Source organism: Malaclemys terrapin, chromosome 6, assembly GCF_027887155.1.
Source record: "Malaclemys terrapin pileata isolate rMalTer1 chromosome 6, rMalTer1.hap1, whole genome shotgun sequence".
Lineage (NCBI taxonomy): Eukaryota > Metazoa > Chordata > Testudines > Emydidae > Malaclemys > Malaclemys terrapin.
In genome coordinates this window covers 50,152,145-50,172,524 of record NC_071510.1, presented here as the reverse complement: position 1 = coordinate 50,172,524, position 20,380 = coordinate 50,152,145, and the positions used below count along the sequence as shown (strand labels likewise).

The 20,380-nt window shown below is 41.0% G+C and overlaps 1 protein-coding gene across 5 annotated transcripts in view; it reads right to left on the bottom strand.

Annotated features, from left to right (window-relative positions):
* Positions 1–19,628, bottom strand: part of SECISBP2 (SECIS binding protein 2) — a 56,492-nt gene extending 36,864 nt beyond the window's left edge. The window contains exons 1-9 of one of the 5 annotated variants that reach the window (XM_054032615.1): positions 19,500–19,628; positions 14,859–14,995; positions 13,380–13,424; positions 12,536–12,797; positions 8,801–8,927; positions 8,098–8,333; positions 4,457–4,538; positions 1,873–2,039; positions 926–1,075 (exon numbers count right to left, since the gene is read on the bottom strand). In XM_054032615.1, the coding sequence (XP_053888590.1) occupies positions 926–1,075; positions 1,873–2,039; positions 4,457–4,538; positions 8,098–8,333; positions 8,801–8,927; positions 12,536–12,797; positions 13,380–13,424; positions 14,859–14,995; positions 19,500–19,535 (1,242 nt within the window). In that variant the 5' untranslated portion in view covers positions 19,536–19,628. Of the gene's footprint in view, positions 1–925; positions 1,076–1,872; positions 2,040–4,456; positions 4,539–8,097; positions 8,334–8,800; positions 8,928–12,535; positions 12,798–13,379; positions 13,425–14,858; positions 14,996–19,164; positions 19,234–19,499 lie in introns of those variants that run through there. The other 4 variants (XM_054032617.1, XM_054032620.1, XM_054032618.1 and 1 more) reach the window with 4 other exon arrangements.
* Between the last annotated feature and the right edge of the window lie 752 nt (positions 19,629–20,380).

Here is a 20,380-nt window from a genome sequence, read left to right as displayed (position 1 = left end):
CGATCCTGTTTATCTACTTGAGGTTTCATGCAGGGGAAGCCTAAGCCACAAGGACTGAGATCCCAGTTCTGAATCGACTACCCTGAAATATAAACATTGGACTATTTCCGAAAGAACTCTTTGTATCTACAAAGCTCACTGTTTCTGCTACGAATCTGAATCTCAAGACCGACTCATGTCTGTATGTATACTGATTTTTTAACCAATCCTCTCTCCCTATTCTTTTTAAAATAAATTTTATTTTATTAATAAGATTTGGCTGTAAGCGTGTATTTAGGTAAGAGCTGGAACATTCACTGACCTGGGAGGTAATGTGTCTGATCCTCTGGGACTGATAGAACTTTTTTGCATGATGAATAAGATTTACACCTCTACCCCGATATAACACAAATTCGGATACAACACGGTAAAGCAGTGCTCCGGGGGGAGAGGCTGCACACTCCGGTGGATCAAAGCAAGTTCGATATAACGCGGTTTCACCTATAACGTAGTAAGATTTTTTGGCTCCCGAGGACAGCATTATATCGGGGCAGAGGTGTATTAATCCTCATCATATCGGACTTGGGTGCCTAGGTGGAGGCCTGAGGTTGGGTTACTTTAAGGGAACTGTGTTGTTGTTTCTGGGTAACCAGTGAAGTTATTATGGAAGCTGCTTTGTGCTGGCTTGGTAAATGTAAATATTGGAATATCCACCAGATTTGGGTATTGTCTGCACCATTCTTTGCAGTTCACCCTAATTGAGTGACCTCAGCTGGCTCCCCTGGGATTCCAGTCACAACTGTACTTTGGGACTAGGAGAAAATTATTTTCTTAAATATACCTGCAGAATCAGTTCACACCACAGATCTGAATCCAGGCTTCTACAAATTAGAAGTCACATATCAACCCCTTAATGTGCACACATTACCAAAATATTCGACTGTACCTCAATCCTTGGTGGTTCCTGTAGTATAAAGCTTTCATTTTGAGGTTTTTCCTCTTCAGGATTTGATTTAGGTTTCTTTTTCTTTTTTTTCTTCTTCTTTTCTGATACTTCTTCAGGCTCAGTTTCACTAGCATCATTTCTTGTTTTTGACTAATGAAAGACCACGAGTGGAGTAAATCAGCTATTTACAGATGACTAGTATCAGAATACAGGTAAAAATATTTTTAAAACCACCAAACCTATGTAAACGATCAAACATGTACAACAAAGTAGGCCCTAACCAATCCACATTGTGATAACACATGGACAGAGTTTGATCATTTAAGACCCAGCAGCAGTTAGAGCACAGCAGAGAATATACTGCTGTAAACGTACTGCAAAACTATCACAGCATACCTTGGATACAGTGATTTGGGCAGAAAACATTCCTCCTAAAAGATACCCTGTTTCAACTTTAACTTTTGAAGACAACAAGATATGAAAGAAGTGTAACTTAAAATTATGGACAACACTTCTAACAAAGTGTAAAATTACACCTAAACTACCTTAGCAAAGAAGCATTTGGTTTGCAGATACATTAATGGCTTTTTTTTTTTTTTTTTTTTTTTAATAGTGTCAATGGATGATGTTAGGGGTTCTCAAACTTCATTGCACCATGACCCCATTCAGACAACAAAAATTACTACACAACCCCAAGAGGGCAGACTGAAGCAGGGGTGCCAAAGCCCGAGCCTCACTGTGCCAGGTGGGGGGGCCCAAAGTCAAAGCCTAAAAGGGCTTTGGCCCCCCATCAATGGAGCTCAGGCTTCAACCCCAGGCCCCAGAAAGTCTAATGCCAGTTCTGGCGACCTCATTAAAACGGGCTTGGGAGCCACTTTGGGGTCCTGACTCTCAGTTTGAGAACCACTGTTAGATCAATGGAGTGTAACAGACAATTATCTGAATACCTTACTATTTGCCTGAACATCTTGTTTTCCTTTGCTGCAAGAATGGTTACTGGAAATAAGTTCAGAGGCTGGTGAGGAAACAACTCTCTTTGGAGCCTGCGATAGTATGGTGGCCCAAGATAAATGTGACTGAGTGGAGTAAGGTGCAGATGTTGGAGGAAGTGCTGCTGGAAAGAAAATAATATTCAGCAATATCTAAAGGTAAATTATTTCTCCAGCTACTTAATATTTAAAAGGTTTACGAATGACTCAAATACCACCACCTCTACAATTAGTGACAAGGTATTCCGATTGTTTTTAATTTAGTTTCTTTGACTGCTGTTCATATTAGTACCTTGGCAGCTAGAGACCAAGGTGTTTCCTTACTACATTTTTCCTCCACTGGGCATGCTCACTTGTTTGTTATACAGATTGTGGGCTTTGACATTGATTTTTATTTGCAAAAGAACTGAAAATTAAATTTTGGAAAAACTGCCGTTAAATTTAAGGGGACCACCCCTCCCAACTATTCTAGCCTCTAAGTGTTAGATTTTTTTTTAAAAAAATTATATAAAACAGCCACCATAAAGCCAAAATGAGAAACCAAACACCCCACCATAACCTTGTTTTAAATACTACCTCATCACCCTTCCCCCACATTAGCCCTGATAAAGAAATAAGGTTTGAGAGTGCCCTGAGAGTCAGAGAGAAGTAGGAATCCTCACATTAAGAACCTCCTGCCAGCAGCTCCCTTCTCCCACTCAAACTACCAACACTACCTCAGTCTTATCTGGGCTGAACTTCAGACAGCTAGCTCTTATCCACATCCCAACCATATCAATGTCCTATGTAGTATAGATGTAGCTGTGTCAGTCCCAGGATATGAGAGAGGCAATATCCTTTATTGGCCCAACTTCTGTTGGTGAGAGACGAGCTTTCAAACCATACAGCTCTGTGTGATTCAAAAGTTTGTCTCTCTCACCAACAGAAGTTGGGCCAATAAACATCACCATCTCACCCGCCTTGTCTCCTCTACTATACCATGACATTTGACCAGATGTCTTGACAGCACTGGCTGTGTTGGGTGAGTAACTAAAACCCTTCAATAGCCTTCCTAATTGGCAACATTTACATATTCAATAGAGGAGAGACAACATGGACCCTAAGAACAAAATTACCAAAGGGAAGTCCCATCTACTCCTGCTGGGGTTCAGAGACAAGACACCACCATCTCACAATCAGTGGATCAAAGGCAGAGATCAATCTAATATTAGCATAGACATTAGGAGTTCATCTAGTAGTGCTCCCAGTTCCTGTGCTCAAGTCTGTACTGATATTACATCACGGAGATCTGAGGCAGCCATACTTTCAGAGCTGTCTTGCCACAATACTGGACGACACTGCTGATAGTTGGCTATTTCTTTAGCAGACACCAGCATTCTATTCTCCCTAAAGTAGGCACTGATGACCTCTGCCAATAAACTGAGCCAATTTTTTCATCCTGGCCTTCAGCCAGCAAGGTCATGACAAAAACTATTCATAACACTTCTGCCATCTCAAGGCGAGAGAGAGAGAAAGAGAGAGAGAGTCCCAAACTTAAGCAGCAAAGACCTCGCATTTGTCCTCTCAAGACACTGCCCTGCAGCCACAGAAACAGACTGTGAAGTCTGAATTGTATCCATTTTATCTGAAAAACCGCATGAAATATACTTATAATGGCAAGGACTCAGCCAGCCACTTAAAGAAGACAGCTATTAACAACCAGCTAGTCAACCACTCAAAACAAGCCTGCTTATCAAGGTTTACTAAATGTTGTTAAGGGTACTTGTGATTTGCTACTGGATTTTTTTTTTTTTTTAATAGAAAGCAAAGTACTAAACTTGAGGAGTACCCTTAACATCAAAAGTCAAAGATCACTAGACTTCAAAACCTGATAATTTCTCTTAATTAAACAACCAACCAACAAAGCAGCAGCAGCACAAAAATCAGTACATCAGCACTGATCTTTAAATGTCCATGACATCACAGACAAAAATTGGACAATTAGCTTGTGAATTCTATATACACCAGAGTTAATCACTTGCGGTTACCTCAATTGAGAGAGGTAATTTCTGCTGCAATACAAATGAATATAAATTTGAATCATATAAAAACTCATCCATTAACATAAAATATTCTTAACCCCACAAGACAGGTCTCCTCAGATTTATGCATAAGCTTAAGACCTAAAAGAAAAATGAATGCATTAAAAAGTGGTTTGTTCTGAACAATTTTCCTTTTGCCATTTTTGCTCTTAACAAGTGAATTTTTAAAATTTAAACTAGAGATCTGCTACAAGCTAAGAACTCTGCTGCATTAGAAATCCATTATTTACATATATTTGGAAGCAGTTTGTGGTAAGTCAAGGTATTTACATAGCAATTAAAACAACTGCTTCATTATCTCCCACTGGTTAGTTTCCATGCTGTAGATTTTTATTTTTAAATTTGCACATTTAGTCTATTCTCAAGGAACATTCAGCAGTTCTGTAACTTATATTAATGAGATGCAGAGTCAATTCAAACCCACTAAGTGGTAGATATTTTGGGGTTTCTCCAGCACTTACCTCTAGTATCAAGTGAAGAGGAAACTGAACCTACTTCTGTATAAATTTTTGATACAGCTTTGTTTTCCGCTTTGTTTTTATCCTACAAAGCAACAACATATTGTTTTGTATTCTTAAATACAGAAGACTCCCAACATATATAACTTTTTAGACTCATCTGGCCCGATAATATTCTGCAACCATACCAAGACCCTTTTATACCATGCAACTAGTAGAAAAGAATCTTAAAAGGGGGTAGAAATGGCATCCTGAGAATACCTCCTGTGCAGGAGACCTCCCCAGCCAGCAGAGATCTGGCATAAAGGTTCCATGACACTCCTGCTCTCAGGCTCCAGCAATTATGTGAACGAAATGCTAATCAGAACACAGATTTACCTTACTTGAGCAATAAAAATGAGGTGCAGAGCATTTCCTGGGAATTAATGACTGGCTGAAGCTGATGCACGTTGGTCATTAATCCACAGGCAATGCCATGCACAGAGGTGGTGGTGTCAAGTATCAGAGGGGTAGCCGTGTTAGTCTGAATCTGTAAAAAGTAACAGAGGGTCCTGTGGCACCTTTGAGACTAACAGAAGTACTGGGAGCATAAGCTTTCGTGGGTAAGAACCTCACTTCTTCAGATGCAAGAGGTGGTGGTGGTTACCTTATTTTTTTTTCCATAAGAAAATAGCTGGTGGGAACAAGGAGGGGATGGGCTACTGAAGCATACAAGGTCCCAGGTGTGAGCATCACATGATATTTTACTGCACATGGGAAAAAAAAATCTTTGTATGATAGATTCAACTTAATAGCAACTTTTTGCTGGCATCTGAGGGGTTGCTGTTATCCATCAGTTGCTAATAAGTAGGGCTGTCAATTAATCAGTTAACTCACGCGATTAACAGTGCAATTAATCACAATTAATTTTATAATTGTGATTATTTTTTTAGTTAAACAATAGAATACCAATTGAAATTTATTAAATAAATATTTTGGATTTTTTTTACATTTTCATATATATTGTATTCTGTGTTGTAATTGAAATCAAAGTGTATATTTTTTATTACAAATATTTGCACTGTAAAAATGCTAAAAGAAATAGTATTTTTCAATTCATCAATTCATCTCATACAAGTACTGTAGTGCAATCTTTGTCAAAGTGTAACTTACAAATGTAGATTGTGTGTGTTATACATAATTGCACTCAAAAACAAAACAATGTAGGCGCTGACTGTTTACAAGTCAATTCAGTTCTACTTCTTGTTCAGCCAATCACTAAGACAAACAAGTTTGTTTACAATGGAGATAACGCTGCCCACTTATTTACAATGTCCCCAGAAAGCGAGAACAGGCATTTGCATGGCACTTTTCTAGCTGGCATTGCAAAGTATTTACGTGCCAGATATGCTAAATATTCATATGCCCCTTCATGCTTCAGTCACCATTCCAGAGGACATGCTTCCATGCTGATAACACTCGTTAAAAAAATAATGCATTAATTAAATTTGTGACCGAACTTCTTGGGGGGAGAGGGGGAGGAGAATGGTGTGTCCCCTGCTCTGTTTTACCCACATTCTGCCATATATTTCATGTTATAGCAGTCTCTGATGATGACCCAGGACATATTGTTCATTTTAAAAACACTTTCACTGCAGATTTCACAAAACCTAAAAGACAGCTACAGCACTCGACCCAAGGTTTAAGAATCTGAAGTGCCTTCCAAAATCTGAGAGGGACGAGGTATGGAACATGCTTTCAGAAGTCTTAAAAGAGCAACACTCTGATGTGGAAACTACAGAACCCAAACCACCAAAAAAGAAAATCAGCTTTCTGCTGATGGCATCTGACTCAGATAAGGAAAATGAACATGCATCGGTCCGCACTGCTTTGGACTGTTATCGAGCAGAACCCATCATCAGCATGGACATATCCTCTGGAATGGTGACCAAAACATGAAGGGACATATGAATCTTTAGTGCATCTGGATCGTGAATATCTTGTGAAACCAGCTTAAACAGTGTCATGCGAACGCCTGTTCTCACTTTCAGGTGACACTGTAAACAAGAAGTGGGCAGCATTATGTCCTGCAAATAAACTTGCTTGTCTGAGCAAGAAGTAGGACTGAGTGGACTTTCAGGTTCTAAATTTTAGATTTTATTTTTGAATGCAGGTTTTTTTGGTACCTAATTCTACATTTGTAAGTTCAACTTTCTTGATAAAGAGATTGCACTATAGTACCTGTATTAGGTGAATTGAAAAATACTATTTCTTTTGTTTTTTATAATTCAAATACTTGTAATCAAAAATAAATATAAAGTGAACACTATACACTTTGTATTCTGTGTTGTAATTGAAATTAATATATTTGAAAATGTAGAACAGTATACTATTAACACCACAATTAATCACATGAAAGCCCTACTAAGAAGTGAAAAGCAGGTTTGTGAGGCAGCTGCCAGGGAAGGAGAAGTCTTAGAGGGCTGCAGCCCAGATGTCAAGGCTTTCTACAAGCAAGGGGAGTGGGGGAAGAGTGCTCTGGGGTTCATGCAGCTACACAGTACCGTTTCCTAGGCTTTCCAGAGGTCAGGACTCAGTATGTCCCAACACTTCCTTCCCTATTCACAGTCCCACAACAGGGCACAGCCCAGAGAGCTCAGTGAGATGTACTGTGCAGATTCCACCTTTCAGGCTGCAGTCCTCCCTCCCTGCACAAGTCTGCTACTGCTCTGCCCACAGCCTCACCTCCCAGGATTCCAGCTCACAGTCTCTTACCTCCTATGTAGTCACTGTTTGCAGGCAGGTTTGCCAGGTTGCTTCCTTCTGGGCTGTAGCCTCACAGGCCTGCCTGCAAAAGGGGGTACCTTTCTTCCAAAAAAGTTGCTAATAAGCAGCATGCTATTGCTAATATCCAAATCCCATTAACATTGATATTAATGAGCTGAATTGGTTCCCAGCAATATGTTGTCATTAACCAGAAGTTGCTAACATCAGGATTGCTATTGAGCAGAAATCTACTGTATATTAGACAAGATACTAGCTAAAATAGAATTCCCACAGGAGTAAACTGCACCACTGTGCAATGCAAAATTTGTGCAGAATTCTGTGTTTCCCCTGCAGAATTGGGGCTGCAGAGTTGCTCGCCACCATTAGGGGCCGCTGAACTCTGAAGAGCCCAGCTCACACCGAGTGGATTGCCTAACCTCACACAGCCCCTTCCAGTACCTCCCAACTGGAGCTGGGTTGTTGTAGGGGTTTCTGTAACTCTACTCCTGGGGCAGGTGGGAGATCTTTTTTGTTTTGTGGGTGTTGTTGACATACTTGTTGACAATTATTTTGAAATATGCTACCAAAATAATTGAAACTGGAGTGATTATATTGTGTTATTTTGACCAATAAAACATGCAGAGTTTTAAAATACTGTGTGGAGAATTTTTAGGTGCAGAATTCTCCCAGGAGTAATAGTTTAAATTCCTAGTCTACTCTCAAGCAATTGTCTTCTACTTTATTACAGTGACAGGGCAAGGCAGGCTGCAAACTCTTTCCCTCTACAAGCTATTTGTTACTTAATCACCCTACTGATGACACAAGTGGTTTAATGAATCACTAAACAAGTCATTTTATGAAATACTCTACAAGGCTCCAAAGTACAAACATCAACTAACCTCTGTGGTCACCAAAGCAGAAGTCTGTGTTCTGACTGGTTGTCTCAAGAGTGCAGTATTGCCTTCAGTTGAGCATAATGGCCCCCATTTATGTTTTTCTAGGTCCACTACATCATTGCTTCCCAGAGTCTGCAACTTAGGGAAATCCGAAAGGGTAACTTCAAAAGCAGGTTTTGGAAGAGACTCGTTTTTTGGAATCTGTTTTGATTTCCTGTTCATGGCTTTATTAGACCTGTCTAATTAAAACATGTAAAGTCAAAGAAGCCAACTATCTGTTTATACTCACTAAATTATACCTAGATGTTTATGTCACCTCAACTGTCATGATATCCAAGCACATGATATCCAAAGAATAGTTTCAGGTCAACAATAACTTATTTTGAAAATGTTGATATACTAATCATAATAATAAAGATGCAGAAAAAGTAATTTAACAGTGAACCTAGGAGCAATTTTGAAGTTAGTTGCTTGCCTAAGAAGTTCTTCATATCAATCTACCTTATGTTGTGGAGTCAGCAAATAAGGTTATTCATGGTCCTCTCTCAAAAAGGGAGTCACCCGAAGAAGTATTCTCCCCATACCCCTTGACTTGGCACCTCTAGATTCAGAAACATAGTCACACTAAACTAGAAACCACTAAATAGTCAACAATTATAATTTCTACTGCATATATTTTAACTAAGCCACATATTAGCACCTGTACCTGGTTTCAAAGCATCTCTGCCATACACAGAAGTATGAAGTGAACTTCTATTTGTTGTTCTGTCTGATGAGTCACTTCCATCAAGCCTTTTATTGTCCAATTTCTGCTCATCACCTTTTGATCTCCTCTGTAAGAAACAATGAATTGGCAGGTTAAATGAAAACCTTTCCAGAAGATTTTTTAGTTACACTTTGTCAGATCACCATATTTGCATTACCATAACTTTAGTTATACTTAACTAGAATAACCTTAAGAGTTTGGACTTTAAATTAGTTATTAAATTAAAATAACCAACACAGTTTGAGGACCAATAAAAATCAGAGGAACATCTTAAGATTATTAAATCTGATTTATATTTTGTTATTTCTGCTATTTAGTTTTTGCATGTCTCTCAGTTTGGACAACAAAACCAAATTAGTCCATTTATTTCTAATCAATTGGACTTCGGGGTTCTCATGACACTTCATGCTAATGCATACTTAGGCTCTGATCCTGCAATTGTATCTACATGTGTGGGCTCCCACACACAGACAGGGTTTTATTGGAGTCAGTAGGGCTCAGCACTGGTGCAGGAGGCCAGCCATGTGGATGCAATTTCAGGACAGGCAGTCTGAGTTGCATGCTGCCTGCAAAATCACTAACCTAACAAGTTCAAAAATCACAACAGACCAAAATCAAGAGAATGGCTTAACATCACGCTGCTTTTTGGCAGGTTTTTAACTTTTTGGGGGACTTGCCTCCTTTTCTCAGAATTTCAGGAAATTCATTCTAAAACGCACAAATAAAAAATCCCCACAGACTGGGAGACTGCCTCCATTATTCTTTCATTGATGGGGGGCATCCTTCTCTAAACACTAATCTCAGCTCCTTCCTCTATGCTTTCCCTTCTGCAGACTCTTCCCTTCAATGGGTACCATCTTCTGCCTCACTTTACTTCAGCTGGCCATTGCCCTGTTCTGCTCCACTCAAGGATATAATCCCGTGTTCAACTCCTTTTTCACTGTCCATGGATACTGGCTCTGCTCAGTTCTCTTTCTACCTACAACCCAGTACCTTCTCTTCCAAGGGAACTACTTTGGCTCCTGCCTATCTCTGTCTCCCAGACTCTGGATACTGCCCCAATCCACCTTCTTCTCCCCTCCATACTTTCCTGACCAATTCTGGGAGTGCGCAGCTGGGATAGGGTTGACTTCCTGCAGGGGAAGGGAACCATACACATTCCTTGGATCACCTTTATACCTCTTGGCCCCCCACTTTACTATCTTTGCTAACTTGCTTCCTGCTTCTCCACTTGCCTCACAGACTACATTTCCTATGCTTGTTACAGCGAGAGTTGGTCAGAAAATGCAGATTTGCTGTTCTGAATCGTTTCCCCAAATCTACATTCAGCATTTCAGAGTCCACAACAGCTCTGCAGAAAACTATCCACAACCCCCTGGAGTCCTGGCTTGAGCTTCCAGAGTCTGCAGCTCCAGGAGCTAGAAGACCCAGCTGAGCCAGGGTTCTCAGGACTTCTAGGCTCTTAGCTCTGCATCCGAGAGCCATGGGACAGGCTTAGCAGGCTGGTCAATTGACCTGCTTTTATTAACCATGGTCAAATATTCCAGCAATGCCTTGATGTAGGCAGTGGCCTAGCATCTGGTGCCATTCTTTCATTTTTTAGAACTTTATTTCATTGTGTTTTGCATTTTTCTGAATTAAAACAACTCATTTTTAAGTAACTTGTTTTTTACAATTAGGTATAAAACTCTAAGACTAAGTCTAGGCCTACTGGAGACCATGAAGTCTTACTCTTTTTGTTACTGTTCCAATAAATTACGGCTTTAAATATTTGACCAACATTTGACCAATTATTTTTGGATTGGTCAAATGCCCACCCTACCATGGAAGCCCCAACTTGAACTGGGACTCAGCTCCTGGCTCTGCAGTAGGGACCCTGCAGGCCCAGAGGACCCCAACTCAAGCCAGGGATCTTAGGGCTTCCAGCTTCGCTGCCTCAGACCCAGAAGCCTGGATGCCCCGAGACAGCATCCCAGGATCTATGGCAGTGATATCATGTGGACTGTCCAAGGCACCAGGGCTTCCAAACTCAAAGCAGGGCTGGGAATCTGGAAACCCTGAGCAGTATGCATTGTGGGGCTGTCTGGGAGTCACAGAGCCAGGGAGCACCAGCAGCTGCTGATAGAAACTGACATTCTTATCATTTTCACCACTTCTATTGCCCCACTGCAGTAGCTGAAATTGAAAAGAATGCTAATTTCACTTAGCAACTGCCAGTGCTGGGAAGCAAATTTCGTTTTGGAAACACTGTGTGGTGGTATTTTCTGAAACTAAATGTTTTCAGGTTTTTAGTTTGGGTGAGAAAAAAATGAAAAATTTCAATCTCAGCCAAAAAAATGTTTCAGTTTTTTTGTTTGGCCTCCAAACCAGAAAAATCAATTATTTGCTTAGCTCTATCTAGTTACAACGAGCACAAGATAACAGATTCATTTCGCAGGACAAAAAAAGGAGAGCAGCAGCCTATGCTGGTAGCAGCTGGAACTGAAATCCAATCTATTTAGTCTCCTACCTGTGGCCTTTGATGGATGCAGCAAGAACTGCAGTATCTGTTTAACCTCAATCAGAAACCTCGCAATACCAAGAACTTCAAGTGATATGATAAAAGGACAATTTTAATTCCACAAAACAGTGGCATCTCACAAAAATACTGGGAGAACTGGCAACCCTTTTCAGAGACGTTCAAATATATATTACTCCTGGGGGAATTCTGCACCACTGCGCAAGCGCAGAATTAATGTCCACCCCCGATTCTCCCCCCCGCAGAAGAACTGATTCTGACCAGGAGACAAAGGGAAGCCAAGAAATTAATTCCTATAATTAAACCATTCACCTACCAGACTGGGATTCTCTCAGACTGGGATTCAGAACAGCTAGTGGTGGGGACAAACTGGGGTGGAGGTACAGGCGCTAGTGGGGTGACAACACTGAGGCAGGAGCTAATGGGAGCGGGAGTGCCCGGCCACATGGGGACATGTGCAGATATGCCTGGCTAAGTGGAGGTACTGGGACAGGGCAGATGTGCCTGACTGAATGGGGGAGGCTAGGGGTCAGCCAGGGTCTGCATAGGGGAGGCTCCCTAACAATTCACCCCCCCCCCCCACACACAAAAAAAAACAAACACCTGTTTCATATTTCTACCACCCAAACCCAACAAGGTTCACTTCCAGCCTCCTTCCCAGCAACTACTTCCCTCTCCCTCAGCTCCTTCATTACCCTGACTCTCCCCAAGCTTTTGTACTACTTCTGAGGGGTGTAGGAAATATGTTTCTGTATTGTAGTTTACATGAATTATTACTCAGAGTTCTGTATTAGTATGTCTAGTAAGGAATCTATTTGTCAGAAAACATTTCCTGAAGCTTTTTTGTGGTCTGTATTGTTAGATGTACATGCCGACAGGTATTTTGAAATAAATTAACAAAATAATTGAAACTGGCATGATTATATTGTGTTATTTTGACAAATAAAATATGCAGAATTTTAAAATACTGTGCATACTTGAATTGTAAGAGTTTCATAGAATCTTTATTCTGTAAAAAAAATAATCTTACTGCTATACAAATCGAAATCTGGTTTATATTACTGCTAACAACATCCCTTTAAATGCTGTTGTAGAAGCAATAGTGAACAAGTAGTGACTATTCATTTTAAAGTCCACAGAAGAAGGTATCCACTTACTTTAGGAGTCTTTCTAGTCTCTTGTTTGACTGGACAAATTTGTTCGCCACATTCATTAACTATCCTGGAATGACTGTAGTGTTGAGAGTTGTTATAATTATACCGTGCGCTGGCTACTGAGTACATATTTGGTGCAGCATCAGACGAAGAAGGTGAGCTAGAGCATTCACCAAGTGGAGTATATCCCATAACACTACCAGATATATATTGAGAAAGAGATGAAGCGCCATCCCAGGACACATCTTCCGCACATATTTGTGGCCTAAATAAATACACCATTTCTTAGTTGAAGATTTTGTTCAATATCAAGGCAGGCATTTTTTGCAAGAAAAGCATTCTCCATAATTTCTAATTAAGTATTTACTCACTGCTTTCTAGATAAGTGTTTTAACCATAAAATTCAAGTTTTTCTTCAAACATGATTAAAATATTAATGTTTATCTCTTTTGTATAGTTAAGCTTTCATAATGGTTATTTAAAATTCAAAAACCACAATGATTCTACCTACAAAATATTTGTTACTGAGTTTCAAAACTATTCTGCTTTACTTAAAGTTATACTTCCCTTTTTCAGCTTTAACAGTTGATAGCAAGTTCTTTATTATTTTGCCAGACTTCCTTGTGGTAAAGAGTGAGCTTAAACTAAAAGACAGAGAGGCTTGAAAGTGTAATACAACTAAGAGGCATATGCAAATGCACTTCACTACAAGGAAAGGAATATGAAGTACTGAAACTTATTTTAAAATACAGGAGAATAAATACAGTACTCTGTGGGACAGAATTTATCTCAATAAAACAACACAGTACAAAGGTGCTTAGATGGTAGATATTTGGGTTGTGCTTACTGGCTAAAGGAAGCCTTAAATACAGCTTCCGCAAATTCAACAGATCTGAAAGTTAAAAAGGAAGAGGAGATCAGTAAACACATTTTTCTAAATTGATATAAGTAAGGTCACCACCACCCAGATCATGCCAAATTCTAAGCGGGCCTCTGAAAGTGAAGACATTTCCCACAGAAATTACATTTACAGTGTAAAGTGAACAGCTAGCAGTGACATTCTCAATTTGAGCAAACAAATCTTAGCTTATGCATATCCAATTTTAAAAACCAGTTTAGCGTGGCCAAAGTTTATACGCCTGATGTTTTCCTATTTTCATATATCTGTTCAATTCTGGAATAAGTAGATATTGTGCATTGTATATCTGAAGTTAGAAATGCTCTCTCTCTCTCTCTGGTAGTAAGAGTTGTTTTGACTTCAGCCTATCCTAATTTATATGGAGAAATATGCACAATAGTGTATCAACCTTAATTTTCTGACTTAAGTCCCCAACAATGCAACCTTAATCACAATATTGGTGCTTCTCACTATTTCTTTAATTATGTTATATTGTCATAAATCAGACTTGCATTCAGCTCATCATTAAACAAATTACAACAATCCAAAATACAGGATGTATACAAAGACAATTTTGTAACAATTCTGAGATCACCCCTGGGAAAAGTCAGTTAAGGTATAAAAAAAGAATACATCTTTGGGGTTTTTTAAGGCAGTAAATAAGTTGCAGGATACTGCAATTATGCCTAAAATGAAACCAATGCTTACCGTTCTGAGAAACTAATACAAAAGTTAGGACACCTACCAAATATCAAACCCTTGTAATTGTTAGGTGTCTTTTTTTATCCTAATATACAGCATTAACAACTCATTTAGTAAAATCTACATTGGGGAATCCTGAAAACTGCTACATTGAAAATAGATTTGTTTGGGGGTCTTTTGCAAGTGTATCTTATTCTTACTAGATTTACCTTTTAAAATTCTTTTTTTGGTATTGTTGTTTTTTTTTTGGGGGGGGGGGGGGGGGGAGAGACCAAGAAAGGACCTTGAAGATTCCTTATATCTAGAATGAAGGCATTTAGGAAGCCTCCCCCTTCCCCACTCTCAAGGGTCCTCCCTTCCCTTTCTATACACGCCCATTGTTTCTCCCATCCATATAATAGTTTATCATCCTTCTACCCCAAGACTGGATGCGATTCCTTCCAAAGCCAAACACCACATCTGAATCAGCTAGACTAGGCACTGCAGAGCAACAGGACTCTTCCTTGCCCTTCTCTAGTGACTCCACAATACCAGGTCTTTGGGATCAACAACCTAGGTACCAAATCTGTATCACTCAGAGAGCAATGCAGAAGTCTAAACCATTAGGCAAGCACTAATACAGTTAGAAGAATTAAAGCACTAGAGGCTCCTACTTCAATTTTGGAAAAGTAGTCAAAGTCACTAGAAGGTTAAAATTACCCATATGAGATTCAGAAAAATACATACTTATCCACAGATGGTTCCTGAACACGTGGGTAGTATGTAGTAGGAAAGACACATGCTTCCGAAGGTTCTGACCATGCCACAGTTACTGTCGTGTATTTTGGGACAAACGGTTTGACATCTGCTGAGAACTTGAAGCCCTATGAAACAAAATGTTTTTTGGATACATGCATTTTGAGATTAAGCAAAAGTAAGTGGGGAAAAAAAAACAGCCTAACCTCATCTATGTGAGAAAAATTGCACAAGAGCTAGTTCGTTCACTTGTTCTAATAATAATAATAGTTGTGAAGCAACAAAATTCCCAGAAGGAAAGTGAAGGGGAAAAAAACAAACAGCAAAGACTTGGAAAGTTATTTTTACATAATGCCTACATTTAACAGAAAATACACAAAACAAAAGGTACATTAAAAAATGCTAGCATCCTGCTTAACACATGAGATGCAAAAATAATAAGAATATTTTATTTTCAGATTAGTCACTTAATCAGTATAATCATCTCATCAGATCATTAGCATTACTGTAAAAGCTGTCTCCAAAGGTACAGTAATTGTGACTGCTATTAAAAATATGGACCAAACATTAAATTATGTATCTTTTTAATGAGATTGTCACAGCACTAATATATTCATATTGACATGCCCAATTTTGAGGGGTGTTCCACATGCTGGACTACTACGGCCTTCAACAGGCCTTCTGAATGTAAAGGAGGCTCCAAAATTAAAACCAGAATGTATTTATTGATGTTACTTGTTGCTGGCACTTCATAGTTTGTGCTTGGAGAAAGTAGTATTTCAAAATTCTACTCACTAATACATGCAGTGAGTCATTTTAAATCTGATTATATATTTCTTCATAACTAAGACTTGCTTTATTAGTTCTCATTGTTAAAGCAGTAAAACAAAGTCAACTTCATGAATTGCTGTATCCATGCAAGGGCACATGGAGCCTTGTTTATAAAAATGTTTCATTGACAGTAATTTCAGTATTTAGAATGCACAAGATCACCCTCTGGTGGTGAAGTGTGCACTTGGAAATTTGAGGAATAAGGCTTTTACAACCCAACAGATAATATGGATTCTTGGCTTCATGGGTTTGTTAGGAAGAGTGTCCACTTCAACTGTTGCCAAATTTATGCTGGCCATTTAAATACAAAATATAGATTGCATTGGTGAGAAATGGGACATGAAATATGTACACACACAAGTATAAAAACAAATCAAGTTATTTTTGGAGTTAAAGCTTAGTTACCAGACAAATGAATAAGGCATAAATAATACCAACCATAAAAGTACTTTTAATTTGGGGCTGATCATTCATTTTAAAGACATCTCAGTCTGACTGGGAGATTTCTATGGAATCTAGTCCCATATTGGGTACATATGTACATTTATATTTGACACACAACCAAGGGGGCATTATTCACAGAATGAATGTAATAGAAGACTACCCCATAGCATAGGGTTACCACACGTCCGGATTTCCCCAGACACGTCCAGCTTTTTGGTGCTCAAATCCCCGTCTGGGGGGAATTTCCAAAAAGCCGGACATGTCCAGAGAAATAGGGAGGCATAAGACAGAGTCCGCCCGGCCCCAGCACGATCCACCGGGTCCGCAGCGCAGCCCAGCCGCCCGCTACATTGTAGCGCGCTCGGGCGGGGAGCAGGCGCGCGGCCCCGGTCACCGCTGAGCATCTGAAGCCCCCGCCAGGCACAGGCTGCCGGGTGAGCTGGGGAGCAGGGCAGGCAGCGGGGTGCAGAGGCTGCAGGGCATGGAGGAGCAGGACAGGCAGGGGCATAGAGACTGCAGGGGTAGGGAGGCACAGGGGCAGGGCAGGCGGGAGGCGTAGAGGCTGCAGGCGCGGAGGGGTGCAGGGGCTGCAGGGCGAAGAGAAGCAGGGCAGGCATGAGGGCGCAGGGCAGGGGGGTGCAGGGCAAGTGGGGAGCAGGGGTCACAGAGGCTGCAGGGGTGAGGGGGTGCAGAGGCTGCAGGGCGAGTGGGGAGCAGGGAAGTACTTAGCAACCCCAACCAAGATCAGAGCGGGAGGGAGGAGGGGGAATGCAGGGTGCTCAGAGGAGGGGGCCGAGTTGGGGCAGGGACTTTGGGGAAGGGGCTGGGCGTGGCGAAGGGGCAGAGTTGGGGCAGGGCCAGGGCCCCGTGGAGTGTCCTCTTTTTTCAGTGTTGAAATATGGTAACCCTACCATAGGATAGGTGACTCTTAAAAGTAATAAGTTCCTTTACATATATATTCTCTCTCTCTCTCATACACATACACACACTTCACCATGCCTACAATGTGTTTAGTCTCTTAACATGAGACATTTTGGTTCTTAAGGTACTGGTACAATATATTCACTGAATGCTTATTTCAAGTAAATTTCTTGCTGATAATGCTGTAATGCTAAAAAGACTGATTTTTAGCAAAGAACTTGAAGCATTCTAATGCAGTTTGCTTTTAAGTATGCTCTTAATATTGTATATACTCCTTTGAATTACTTGCTTCTCTCCTCCACAAGTATCTGACAAAAGTAACTATTTCAGGGCTTTGAGGAGAAAAGTATATTTTACATATTAGGATATAGATATTCAGGTCTGTCTGTAAAGGCCTATACTTTAAGAATTTAGATGTATTCTTATCACTTAGCTAGTTATAGAGGTATAAAAGAAAGAATCAAAATCACTGTCTGTGTACGGGCCTTCTCTTACTGTGACAGTCTGTGGCCTGGTTCTTAGGCTAAGGCCTTCGGCTAAGCAGCAGAGGCCAGCCATAAACTGGGAAGCGTATGGTCACATCCTCACATTCCAACTAGTCACATTGAAATAAGGCGGTATTGGGCTGTTAGGAATATCAGGACAGGATTGTATTCCTATCACCTCCAGAGAAAGGGAAGAGCCTAGAAGATGTAAAAGGAAACTTAGTTTGATAGCATCCTGTCTGGCAAGAACTCCCTTATCAATAGCTGGGATGTGAAATCCTCATTTCTGTATTGTTCTATCACTGTAATCTCCACTTCCCTATTGTTTGTCTGTATAATCTCTGTCTGATTCTGAGATTGTTTCTGTCTGCTGTATAATTAATTTTGTTGGGTGTAAACCAATTAAGGTGATGGGATATAATTGGTTAAATAATCATGTTACACTATGTTAGGATTGGTTAGTTAAATTTCAGTAAAATAATTGGTTAAAGTATAGCTAAGCAGAACTCAAGTTTTACTATATAGTCTGCAGTCAATCAGGAAGTAAGAGGGAGAAATGGAATCATGTTTTGCTAAGGAGGGGAAATGGGAACAAAGGCTCTGTGTTATCAGAGCTGGGAAGGGGGACACTAAGGAAGGAAATTGGAATCATGCTTGCTGGAAGTTCACCCCAATAAACATCGAATTGTTTGCACCTTTAGACTTCGGGTATTGTTGGTCTCTGTTCATGTGAGGACCAGGGAAGTGAAAGGCTGAAGGAATAAGCCCCCTAACATTACATATAGATCTGCATGTAGAATTTAGTCTCCTGTGCTGCACAAAATACTCAATTTTTTTTTAATTGTTTGGGATAATTAGAACAAACACCATCTTTAAAAATTAATAAGATGTTTCAGCTACTACATGAGCTCCTGACTCCCCTATTTGTGGTTTCATAAACAAATGTTCCTTTTCATAAAAGTTTCTCTCTTCCTTGATGTTGTGTGAAAGCCGCACAGAAACAACAGTCTTGATTCTGTAAAGGCTTATGCACATATTTAAGTTTTTGCAGGATTGACATCTTAATCCTGCAACTGGATCTGAGGAGGCAGACCCCAACACCTATGTAGAGACCCACAGAAATCAACAGTTGCACAGATCCAGCTGCAGAATCAGGGATAAACACTACTGGGACTGATCATGAGTAAAGTTATATGCATGCTTGAGTGTTTGCAGAATTAATTAAACCCATTCCCAAGCAACACCAGCTAAACTGAAAAAAGCCATTTCTTTATACTAGAATAAGATTGTCCACACAGGAGGTTATACCAGTAGATCTATATTGGTTTATATGAACACTTTAGCTTACACCAGTATAACTTTCCCATGTAGACAAGTCCTAAGACTTCACAAGGAAAGTGAGAAACTTATGCCTGCCCCTCCCCCCCTGCAATCAGAGCCATATAAGCAAATCCCTACACCTAGAAATGGCTCTGCACAGACACAGAGCTCACCTGCACGAATCTGATTGTAAGATCAAGGCTAAACGACTGTCAAAGCACAAGAAAAACTGAAAGACGAGATATCTCCCCGACCCAGCTCCCTTTCAGTTGCAGTAATACTGGTGGGGTACTTACAACAACAGTAGCAGGTAAAGTATTTTCAGACCAGAAGTATCGTTTCAAATTGATGATCCCTCTAAAAAGAAACCAACTGGGCTCAAAGGCCAGCTCGGAGCCCCTTAAGCCGTCACACGTAGGGCCAAGGTGGAGGCCGCCGCCGCTTCCACCCCCAGGGCAAAGCTGCAGGGCGCACGAGTCCGCAGGGGCTCCCCAGACACCGCTGTCAGAGACTCGGGAGCGGAGCAGGGCGCCTCGGACCCCCAGGGCCCGCGATACAGCCAGCCCCCCACTTATGTAACGGCTTGGGAGGCGGGCCCCTGCGCGGCCCAGAGCCGCCTCCTCACCCTTACCTCGCTGGCCGTGCCCGGCTCCCGCTCCGTGGCCATGGCTGGTCGGGAAGGGGAACAGCACCACGCGCCACCTACCCCCTCTCCCCCAAACCAGCTCCCGAGTCCGACCGGCCGACGACGCCCGCGAGAGGCGTCAGAAGGGCCGCGGCGCAGCTAGTTCTACGTCACCTTCCAATCAACTGCAGCAGCGACGGAACGAGGTGGAGCCTGTTGGTCTGGTCACGTGACCGTACTGCCACACCTGCGATCCAAGACCTTGGAAGCCATGTGCAAGCCTGGGTGGTACCCCCGGGAGCCTCTGGGTGACACGCTCCTGTGCGTGTGCCTCACGGAAAGCTGATTGTGTTATTTTGTGCAAATAATCCATCTGAATGGTGGCGGTTTTGTCAGTTTTCCAGCGTTTTCCCTGTATTCTGCCTCTTGCTATCCACCGCCAAATAACCACTGTATCGGTATGTTTGTAGACTTATAGTTTAGAGATGCTCCCTTATGAGGGATAGTTTTATGAACATTGGCAATGTGCCCTGAAGGCAAGGATTGGGAACACCCCATGGCTGTGTGCCTCAGTTCACCGGAGATGCTCTTCAAATTATTAAAGTTGTATTCCTTTTTCATTCACTGGTTTGTTATATAATTAACCACAAAAGCATTACAACCATCTGAGAACACTTTATTCCCATCAATCATTGCACAAATGAGTCAGACTTTTTTTTCCATTTTCACCATTTCTATTTACATTTGCAGCATCTCTATATACTGCCCCTGCTGTTTGTTTCCCCAGTACCACAGCAGCCCAGTAATAATAAAACAAGGCATCTAGAGCCAGCTAATACTCACATGCACACAACATCCAAGGCTGCTCTTACACAGTGAGAGTATGA